Source organism: Spea bombifrons, chromosome 6 (assembly GCF_027358695.1).
Source record: "Spea bombifrons isolate aSpeBom1 chromosome 6, aSpeBom1.2.pri, whole genome shotgun sequence".
Taxonomy (NCBI): domain Eukaryota; kingdom Metazoa; phylum Chordata; class Amphibia; order Anura; family Pelobatidae; genus Spea; species Spea bombifrons.
Genome location: NC_071092.1, coordinates 40,268,998 through 40,280,766, shown reverse-complemented (window position 1 = coordinate 40,280,766; position 11,769 = coordinate 40,268,998). Strand labels below are relative to the sequence as shown.

The window sequence follows — 11,769 nt, the reverse complement described above, 5'->3', positions numbered from 1 at the left end:
TTGGCGCCTCCAATCAGAGGTTATTTAGCGGGTTCAAATATTTGAGGTTGTGGATAAAAAGTGACATTGTGCCGTCTTATTCAACAGAAAGCCCCAACGGCAGGGACGTTCCAAAGGTCACCGTGGTGATAACATCACTTTTAAAACTTTTCAGCAGCATCACTTATTGAAGCATAACCCCCATAGTTTTATTTTGCGTGATCTGAATATAAATTCTAGAAATCACTACAAGTCACCCTGCAAACGTCCGAAACGATGAGATTATTGGGTAGGCTTTGTCCCTTTTTTTTTTTTCCCGTCAACCTTTCTCTCTGTCAAAAGGTCTCAAAGTAAAGACACTAGAAAAAGGATTTTGGAAGAAATAAACTATGCCTTCCTCCACGTTTAGCTTGTCACTAGTGCTTGTTCACTTTTGTCCTGAGTGGGACACTCAGAAGTACTGGGAGGATTTCAAGTATTCTGTGTTGGTCTTATTTATTCAGAGATAAATATTCACATCATGCATATATTTAAGAGGCACACACTGCAAAATAATGACCCCCCCTCCCCAACCACAGCCTAAAATGAACCAGGTCTGCAACCAAAAGCGGAAATCAGAAATAAATAACTGGTTGATTTACCAAAAGTCTCTTTTTTTCAAATAACCCCCTCACAGCATCAAAGTAGCAGGTGATACAAACATTCTCTGCAACATTGTGACATGTCCAAGCTCAGAACGCCCCAACAAACCCATCAATTCCATCGCTTTTGCCTTCGTAGATTAACTGGTGGAGGAGAAACATTATGTGTCACGCGCTAGATCATACGGGTTTAAGTGTCTAACATTGAGGCAGGAGAAGGATTAGGATTCTTAAGATGCAAAAGAAACAATAAAATGTATAAAATAACACATTCTGCAAGTTTAGGAACTTAAATGCTCTTCGCTCTGCATTGCGCCAATCCAGCTTGCGGCCACTTGCCAACACGCAGAATAACGAGCCGAAGACAATCTGAGAGCCAAAACAAACCTATTCACGCCTGTTTTAGGGGGGATTCCTCCCTGTTTAGTGATGCTGAGTATCTGCAGAGTAATAATCGGCATGTGTTCCGGTACCAGATTAGGTGAAAAAGAAGAACAATGTGTATTATGGATTGGGAGACATTTTCGGTCCCCATAGTCCACCGACCCGCGTTTTTGTAGCCCAGGACAAGCCTGTACCACTAGGAATAGCGAGAAGTTACATCACGTGGACAGAAATCTTACTTGGAGATGGTTCACTCTCTTTGCGGTATACGCTTGGGCAAGCACATGACAAACTATCTCTACCAACTCTTTATTAAGGACACCAAGGATTTGGGTAAAAAAGTCCCCCTCTTCTAAACATAACTAAACAAGGCAATTGGCTATCAATCTTGGCTGGGAAGCAAATTAGGCATATTTACAAAATACATGGGTAAATAAGCAAAAGGTGTGCTCACACATGGCCATAAAACTGCCGCCTGATGTCATGGACTCAGCAGATCAGTCAGAATAGGAATCACAGAGAATCTGCAATACGGAGCAGTGTGAGCGGTGGTTGGCCAACAAGCAAACTACTAATAACTATTGGATTATAGTATGATTCTTATTAACAAGTAACTATTATAGATCTGGTCTTTACATTTATAAATCTGATTCAAACACATCAGTGAAAGCGTCAGCAATTCAAACCAGATGGACCTGGCGAAGGCAGCCCTCCTTACGATACTCGAACTCGGAGGTTATAATAAAACTGGGAAACAACAATTTGGGTCCACGCAATGGACTCCCATGGTTTATTTACTTGTGTGGGAGTGCAGATACTCAGTATCAGACAGGGGCCGTGTATTATGTTCAACCCCCCGGGAGCCTCTGAATTTAACCCCTTTGGTGTCAGAATAGTGCATTCTTTAGATCAGAAGGAGACTGCTGGATAACATGTAATATTCAGTGTTCTTATTGGGACGATCTCCTGCTCAGGCTGGAAACCCACCAAATTGGGTCTGTGGAGGGTTGCTGTCTTCCAAGTGGTGCAGAAGCCCCAAATAACAAGTGAGGTGATGGCGAGTAGCTTTCTTTTTCCCGTTAAGTGGTGCCTCTACAGCTGCTCTCACAGTCCACTCCATGGACACTTACTCCTTAGCTTCTAGGAAAAGTGTTTCCTGAGGGTACAGCTTGAGATCCATTAGGGTCCTGCAGGGATCCAACTGGGTTATCTGTCGAGAAAACAACATAAGAAAATGAAAAAGAAAATATATATAGACAAGAGAATATAGGTCAGCCTTGTATGGCGCATGTAGGTAACAATACAGATTTCAGAACATCATGATGTGGTTATTAGAAGACTCAGCCCTTCATGCAGGAGAAGACATCCGTTGGCCGTCATAATGAATACCGAAACGTTAGTGAATTCCCGCATTCCTTTATTCTTTTACCAATGAAAGGTGTGACGAAAAGCTAAAACATTTCTAACAATAAACTGTATATACATAATTATTCTTCGTATAGACGCTCTACTCGGATATGTTTCAAAAAATATTATATGTGACAGAAATATCTTATCGGTGTTATTCTCAAGGATGGTTCTGCAATGGTAAGGTGACACATTTTGTACAAAACGTCTCCATTTGACAATATTTTTGGGGGTGTTAATCTGTTACCGGCAGTAGAAAAGTATTAATGTTAACTGTAAAGCATCTGTCGTCGCTGTGAGCTGTTGATTTGCCGGTGTTCTCCCTCGTGTGTCGTATGTTACGTCTTTTACATGCTCCTGCATCTGTCTTTCTTTGAAAGTCTCTCTTCTCTAGACAAAGTTTGCAATCCTTGGAATATGAGTTTCCAGCTGTGTTAACACTTCACAGCTGACGCGATATGACCAGAACGGAGATACCGAGCATCCTCTTTTGCCGTTAACAATAACATTTGTGGCAATTGTGGTTTGATAGGTCGAAGAACTGGGAGTAAATAAAATAACCTGCCATTTTGAAATTCGCTAATGCCCCTAACACAAACGGGGTGTTGTGTGTGTGATCCGTTTTGAGATGGACAGCTTGATGGTTTTAAGAAGAGGTGTAAAATTCATGAAAACTCAAATGATACAACCATTGCGATGACTGCACAGCGCGCCATAAAATGATCTGCCCGGTACATCAAAAGGGCTGTTACTTATTCACAAACCGGCAGAAACAATGCCTTTAAAAATTCTGGCACGATCTCCTAGTCAATCACGTTAAATGCCTTTTTACAAAGAGCCCCCGCTTCCAGCGATCTGCCAGTAACTTTTAATACATGCGAAGCGCAGACAGGCTGTGCGTTGTTTGTTCTCGTCTATTTGTTGTGTTGTGCGGGTCTGTGGCTTAAATAAGCAAAACTGTTAAACATAATCTTACATGTTGAAACAGCTGTTACAGGACGGCGTAGAGGGTGAGACATGCCAAAACACCTACGTTTCACTGAACGCCCATTTGCATGTACAGTGGGACCGCATCGCTAACGAGTCTTTCCAGATGGGGCAGCAGCTAATTAGAAGCACCGAACCTCCGTGGAGCCCTGTGGTTAATAAGATGCATGATGCCCTTTTCTCGATGTCTTTTACACTTTGGAGATCTTAGGACAGTTACAGGCAGCAGCTTGCGGGTGTCATGAGAAGGGGGTTGGACTGTTTATACCCATGATTTCAGCTTGCCTTCTGTTCCGAATCCACCGAGGGACTTGCCGATTCGCCAATGTTTACACCATTACCCAATTACTGAGAATATGGTTGCTGCATCTGTCAACAAACAGAGCTGTTGTCGCTTTTGTTTTAGCGGCTCCTTTCTTCCCCCTCTCTCTCTCTCGTATGGCTTCTCTTTCTAGTTAATTAGCATCGCATAACCTTCTAACATTATCAGGCGGCCAGATCTGTTATCTGCCAATGTATTTTTTGCCAGTAGGCCTGACTCTATTTGAGTCCACGTTGAAAATATAGCATTGTCGGCAGGGTACGGTGAGCCTCACGCATTCCGCACAAGAGAACGTAATCATAGTATCACAGTTAGGCATTATTTTGCACAGGGGGGATGAGCTGAGCTGTACCCGGCAGACTGCCATGCTTAATGTTGGTTAGAATAATGAATAGACTAACTTTTTATCGGTTGCCCTCCCAATTTTTCTTTTTATTGTTTGGTGGCTCGCAGGCCCTGTTGGAAATGGATCCACTATGCAGACCATACGCTATACAGGAATTGGCTCTATCCAAAAAGTGCTCTCGGATCGTCGCTTGACAACCGACGACTTCCTTTACTGATGGAAATTGGCTCTGCGCTGAACGACGGGAGGAAGGTGCGCACGGGACAGCGGCCGTCAGCAGGTAAATAAAGGGGCTTAATTTACATAATCCAATAAGAGGAGAAGAAATGGAGACTAGAGGGGCCAAATGATTATCTGTTACAAAATTTAATGTATCTATGTTAACAATTAAAACACAAAGAACTGGACAATTTACCAACATCCACCTAAAATAATCTGCCCAAGGCCAATATTTCTCCTAAATGGTTAACAAATGCCAACCCACTCATCCAGTCTGGTGCAACAACCACAAGAGAACGTTTAGAACTTCAGCAGTGTTCTTCTGGAATTCATTACCTGACCTTTTAAATGAGATCATGCTACATGATGACATCACTATGTATATTTATACCAGGGTATAAAAGTCAAGCATCTAATCAGATGACTAAAACAAGACGAAATATTCCGCTCTGGCTACAGACACTGTGCGTATGACAGCAGGTGTGCTACGCTCGGACTGTTATACACCTACTCTCTGAGAATGTCCGTGTGTAGAGGGTGACGCTGGAAAAGGTCAGGCGAACAGATCAGTTAATTGTAACTGAAAAGAGGATCATTTCAGTGTCACAGACCAGCAAACCACGCACACTCCCTCTACAAGGACAAACCTACATGGCGAGCAGGGAATCTGTCCTCTGGGGTGCAGCGAAATGCCGGCAGCTCTCATTAAGTCTTATTAAAACTATTCCTCGTGGAAGCAGACAAGCCAAAAACATAAGGTTCGTTAGGTAGCAATTAAAACACAATAACTCCGCGCAGCCAACGAGCAGCTGTGTTTTTGTCTTCTTCAGCGCACACCGTGTGCGCGTTTCAGGTGGAAACCAACAGTCTCCATCCGCATTCCCCTTTTTGTGTTTGCCGCTATTTGCTAAACGGGTCAAATGTTTACAAAACAAAATCTTACCCCCAAATATTCATATTTTTAAGTGAAACCACTGTGTTTAAAACGAAACCAATAAAAAGAGCGAGCATGTCTAAAGCATTAAGAAGTTTCCACTTTATATCTAAATGCCGTACTGAGCCGCTGAGCTGGAATGACACAAAACATTAAGAAATCATAAACCCTTTATTATACACTTGCCAGAATTCCATGTCCATACAGAAAAGCTTCAGCGGCCCCTAAAAATCACTTCAAACCAGTGCCTTCCAACCAATGCGTATAATGAGAGCTAATTATGGGTAATTAAGGATTTTGAGAGCTACTATGAAGTATTATTTCTCTAATATATCCTTACTAATTTATTGTTTGATGCTTTGAGGTTTTTTATTGGTTTTCTATGGGAGGGTAAATTGTGCTTGAAGGGGGTGGCAGACCGCATCATTCTTCTAGACAAGGATTGTGTCGAAAAAAAATGTATATTATCTAAAAGTTATGTTTCCCAGTATAAATATGTCTTTGGTGGACTTTTCATTTTGTGTCCACAATCCTACTTTGTAAGTCTATCAGCAGTGACTACCTGATTCTATCAGTGTCTTTATCAGTCCACCAGTCTGTTGGAAATGAATGTTATTTAGTAAAGGTATATTGGCCCTTCCTTCCGTTTCCATATTTCTGCTCTCCGGCGTGCTCTGTAAACTGACGGCAAGCATGGTATTTGGGACACGCTCGCGTACTGAGTATGCGTTTAAGGTTCACTCTATTGCTAACTAATGGGTCAGCTCTTTGTATTCCTGTAAACAGCCCCTTACTGACCAAAGGCTCGCAGATGGCTCTGCCGATTCGCTCCTCTCCCTACACCTGCACAGATGCAGCAGACGGACAATAAATTTAATTTTACAGGCGAGCAGAGAAAGGCATCGCAGGTATTAAATTAAGAAGAGCGGCCATATGCTACAGAGAAAAATGCCCGGATAAACTCATCTCTTCTTAATTAATTTAGGCGCAGTGAAGGTAGCCAGGTTGTGAATGCTGCAGAACGATAAATCCCTATTTATGGCACTCTTGTCTGAAATACGGAATCACACCCTTAGGGTGACGTGACTGTGGGGCGTATTAACTAAACGGAGAGCTGACAGGAGAGTTTGCAGATGCAGCTGTGGTTTATATTCTCTCGCTTCACTATACATCATGCAGAAAGAAACCCATCGAGTTTGGAGGAAGAGCTTGGCTGGCCCTGTATAATATATACATAAATCATTTCTTCAGTATCCTCACCCATTCAATTATACAGAACCCCAGTCCTCCAAACTGGAAACTGCCCTGTGTTGGCCGTTCATCATAAAAAGTGAAGTCAATGAGCCCCAATTCGCCCCAAAGTCCCGAGCCAAGCAGCATGATTTGAAGTCTACCAAGTCACTGTTGAAGTGAATGCCTCTACTGACAGGTTTGCCGGGATCAAAAGCTGGGCTCATATACAGTATCTGTATAGTTCTTGAATAGTTCCGTTTAAGATGGTTTTGGTTGTTATACTACCTTTCTGTAATAAATACTATCAATGCATGGTATATTTATTTCTGGGTGTGAACATTATTACTATTAGTTTGCGATCGTCCAGTTTCCATCATCAGGTGCTGCTGAAGAGAAGATGTTGCCAACGACAGCTGGACAATGTTGGCCGGGAGATGCGCCGAGTTGGGTTTGTTTCTTTTAGCATGATAACGCTGGACTTGCGCAGGTGCACTTTGGTTCATTTGGAGAAAATCCAATAGACCTCAATGGACATTTTGTGCACATTATTTCACGTTTACACAACAGCATCGGGCTTACTCCAGTCTCACACTGATGCCGAGAACAAAATCTTAAATTCAGGCCACATAGCAACAAAAACGACCTTCATTTCTCAGCAGTATCCTATTCTTGCCTTTTTTCCCCAATGTCTTCAGAATAAACATTAGGTTTTTTTGGCCTTGCCATTCACAAATCCCAGCTCTGCGTAATGACTCGCTTAATGTTTAGAATTTAGAATACTGAGTCTAGTTCTGAAGACCGTGGCTTTCAAAAGACAAATACCACGTATGCTTTACTGCCCATTTCCACAATTCTCAATTGTTATGTGGTACTCGGCCTTACTAACCAAACATACCAGGAACAACTTACAAATCATAATATTTACCACCTAGAGGAGACGCGGGAGGTGTAACTAAAACCGTCAAACATTAGTCCATGAAGGATCCTTAATAAAAAGAAAAAAGGCATACCAGAACATGGGCAAGATTTAAAGTTACAGGAAGGCTGAAGACTGGGGGGTAATGTGAGAAAGGGTGGTAGATACTTGGAATATACTCCCAGTGGAAGGAAGCGTGGAATGTACATAAAGAATTGACAGGTTAAGCAAGCTGTGCTGGGGTTGAGTGAATTTACTGGGAGTTGTAATCCACAGAATCTGGGATCTGAGTTTCTAAAGCATAGTAGTTTCTGTAAATGTAAACCTAATTAATATACAAATAATACAAGCTGTTGTAAATTATTATTATTATTAACCATGGACACAGTCTGGGCAACTATCTGCATTTAACAAAACATGGCACCGGTCGGCAATAACTGGTTTAAAGTACTGGAGTCCTTTCCTCGCGGCTCCTGACCCCGAATCTCAGGTTCAGACTGATTGGGGCGTAAGCTTTGAGTATCAGAAGAGGCAGTGAAAAGCTGTCCGTCCAGGCTGTTTAACCCCTACTGACGCTTTCTGCACAAAAGCAACTGGTAACCCATTTCTAACACTAATTGCTGTGCTCTGAATTCAACAGAACGTCCCTTACAGGCAATAAAACTGAATCACGCAACATTCTTGCTTGTAAACTGTCAGTTCCAAGGGCTCGTCAGAAGGGCAAAGGGCCCAGAACATTCGCAGTCCCACGGGACCACGGTGACCCCATTCATCATATTTTCTCAGGACATACATGGATTTCACATGTTCCGGAGCAGCACACTTAAAACACTGACCTGCTGCCTGTGGGATGTATAAATGATTCCCTTCCGTGAGAGTATACATCATACATACAGCAGGGCAGCACTTCACATGTGCTGGTCAACAGTATGTGAAATCTATGAACGTCCTATGAAAAATAAATGGCTGAAATGGGTGCCGTAATAGAGGGTGGCCTTCCGCACAGTGCCTTTTTAGCAGACTAGCACTCCGATGGCACTGCTGGACAGCACCGGGGGTGGAAAATAAACGCACTGGCGCTAAGGTAAAGGAGCAGTGCTTAAGTCATTTAACTGAAGATTGTAAGAAAGAGATCTCAGAATAGCGAAGGTCTCGTCTGTACGCGCTTTTACATCGCAGCGGTCAGTTCAGCTCATACTTGTGCTCTGCCGCGCCACGGGAGTGAATGGGTTAACGTGCCCTACATAAGCACCCGTACACTCACTTGCCGTTCTTGGCCTGCTGGAAATTGTATTCTTTCCAGTTTAATTATCGGTGGCTCTGAGGAGATTAGAATATATTACAGAGATATTTCCGAGCTTCGGCAGTATTAGTCAGTTTTAAGCCCCTGGTGAGCGGCTCTGTATGCCGCTTATAAATATTTTGTAAACAGTTTATTAATAAAGTGATCTTACAAATGAGTGGGTTCTGCTCATCCTCCCTTAAGTCACTTCTAGTAATTGGAGAGGCAGAGAGGCAGAGAGGCTAGACAAAAATCCAGATCGCTCGGTAGTCAGCGGTATCTGGATCAAGAAGCTAGGGGGGGGTGCGATCTTCCTCTGCACCGCCACGTGACAAGATCGCTCTTCATCAGAATGTATTTTTCCTTCCAGAATGTATATTTAACCGTATGATAAATTAAAAAAATAACAAAAAAAAACACATACATCACTAATCACGGGAAAAGTGCATACTGTAACTTGGCCAGCATGAGCCTTGCAAATCTAGCTAATTAATAAAGTTTTAATTAATTAATAAATCACTTTCAAAGGTGGTCAGACTCAAAGAAAAATGCTTAACTTGTTTGTTGTTGCTTTAAACCTAAAGAAAATATGATTTTGTTGTATTAGGCTTGCAAGATTTATTACTTAAAGAAGAATTTTTTTTATTATGGCTTAACATACTGGAGTAATGTATAAGAAGTGATTCTGGGAGAAAGTTTGGAAATTGGTCTTACGTTTCACCCTATTATTCAAACGAACGCCTGCTAACAGTTTGAACTCAGGTTACATAACGAGACTGGATAAAGACGCCGCCATTCTGTTAAAAATGTTTCAAGAAATCCCCAATTGCACTGATCCATTTTAAGTACATGACACGTTTACCCATAAAGGGGAAAAACTCCTTCATGACTCTGGGGTCTCTTAGCTTTTTTCTAATGATCAATTAGCCTTTTAAACTTAAACTTGGATTAGCGAACACATCGTGCCATCGGACACAGGAGTGATGGGAGTGATAAAGGGCCTCCTGTTCACCTTTGAAGATATCCCATTAAAAATACGCCATTTTTAGTCATTGACAACATTAACAACGTATGTGCTGGATTTCTCATCCATTTAATGTTATTTTAATGGGACACATTTTGTTTTTCTTTCACATTTCCAGGTGACGCCAAACGTTTGAACGGTAGCGTAGATACATACGGTTTATTGGAATTTGGAACCACCATTACGTAGGTTTACATTCTGCACTGAACCGGAAAACGGAGGATGAGGTAAAAGTGACTTTATTGAGAATAAATACTCACGTCTCTCCGTGGAAAGGTGCTGAGAAGCTTGAATTCTTGACAGGGATATCCCTTGGATGCTACAAAGTCAAAGACAACCTGCAAGGGGCTAGAGCCTAGGAAACGCCTCTCGATAAACTGGCCGCTAGGCGTTCGGATCCGTAGCTTGCTCTGTGGTTCACTATGCTCCTCCTGTGGCTCTGGTGGTAGAGACTGCTCCAGAGAAAGCCGAATAGCCTGGAAATTAGACACAGAGAGGGTCAAAGGGCCATTCTTTCTTAACTCAAGTCTGAAAAACTAACTATGTAACGAGCTTCTTTTAACAAGTAAAAGTATGTCTGCAATTCAATGGCTCTGATGAGGTCAGACACATGAGGTCAGCGTTGAAGACACTATTATGTGTAGCTTGCTTGTTTTAGGCATTTTGACCTTTGCGCCCCCATTGAGTACCCCAAAAATTTATGTTTTCTGCGTGTTTCAATCTTCCTGTTCCGATGAGGGAATTTCCGCCAGTACATTTCCTCATTAACCTTACATTGTGAATAATTGAATGACCTTTTTACACGAACAAAAAAATCTCAACCAACTACGACATGCGCTCCCATAGCATTTGGGAGGATCCAATGGATTTGGAGCAGCTTCTAACTTATTACATGGGAGGAAGCTGCCGCAAACACAATTGGTTTCCAATTTGTAACTGGGATTCTAGGACAGGTGTCAGAGATTTTCAGGTAATCAGTATGATGAGAACTCATCCCCCGAATGCCAGGTGACGGATCTGTTCAGTTCCCACCACTTAATGACAACTTGCAATGCAACCAATTAAAACAAATCCCTCTTTTTACAAATCCCAATTAGATCAGATATTACTGCACAAAAGGATGGTTGATTTAATTGTCATGACAAAGAGGTTAACAAGGCGTTAGAACGAGAGTAATTGCTTATCCTTCAGGATAAGATTGCCTTCCTTTGAAGATGAAGAGGTGAGATGGGGCAAACTCAAAGGCTAAACCTTCCTCTTACCCTCCCAGCTTGATCTCCACCCTGTAACATGCGCTCCTGTTACAACTCCACAATGTAACATCATAGGGTTAATACAAAACCTCAAAGTCTTTTGACCACCTGAGGTTCCTTTGCCTAAAAAGATTTACACCAAGACACAGGACCATATTATGAGGCAGGGTTACAGCTTCCAATACCTTCTGGCTGACCGAGATGAGATAGAGATGGAAGCCAAACATTCCTTTAGTTGAAGTTGATAGCTTTTATTGGGCCAAAACTAGTAAAATGTAAAGTTCTATACATTTTTGGGACCTCAGAGGAATCTCTCACAATGGAAGAAGGTCCCAAAAACATATGTAACTTCACATTTTTTTGACGTTGACCCCATAAAAGCATTACATCCTTTTCTGTGTTGGTCAAGTAAATCAACTTCAACGTATTCCATAAAATATCAAATGTAAATGGCAGCAGGGTTTCCCAACTTCAGCCCCTTACAGATGTTTTAGCAGGTTCATTGAGCGCGGCACCGAGGACCTATGAGCCTATTTCCACTCTGTACGGTTACCGCAAAAAAACATTCTAGTGTCGGACATTTCCCGATTTAGGAAGACAAAGGACTTCAGAAGGCTACAGCGTGTTTCCTTCAAACACTGAGCTTAAAGCTTGAACGTTAATATATGTATTCTAATGTTGTTAGTGCTTGTTTAGTACCTGACCAAGCAATGTACTGACCACGGGGGATACTTCTAGAACCCACGCTGGGACATGCCCCTGCCACCTTTGGAGAACACCAATAGCCCCTTTCCTTTTAAAGAAGGCTGGGAGAAAGCATGCCATTCTAAAGCTCGTGGGGC

At 42.2% G+C, this 11,769-nt stretch overlaps 1 protein-coding gene across 1 annotated transcript in view; it reads right to left on the bottom strand.

The window, feature by feature from the left end:
* Window positions 1-457: 457 nt before the first annotated feature.
* Window positions 458-11,769, bottom strand: part of FAF1 (Fas associated factor 1) — a 99,531-nt gene continuing 88,219 nt past the window's right edge. Inside the window, exons 18-19 of the mRNA XM_053469842.1 lie at window positions 9,935-10,150; window positions 458-2,214 (exon numbers count right to left, since the gene is read on the bottom strand). Of these exons, the coding sequence (XP_053325817.1) occupies window positions 2,131-2,214; window positions 9,935-10,150 (300 nt within the window). The 3' untranslated portion in view covers window positions 458-2,130. The remainder of the gene's footprint in view (window positions 2,215-9,934; window positions 10,151-11,769) is intronic.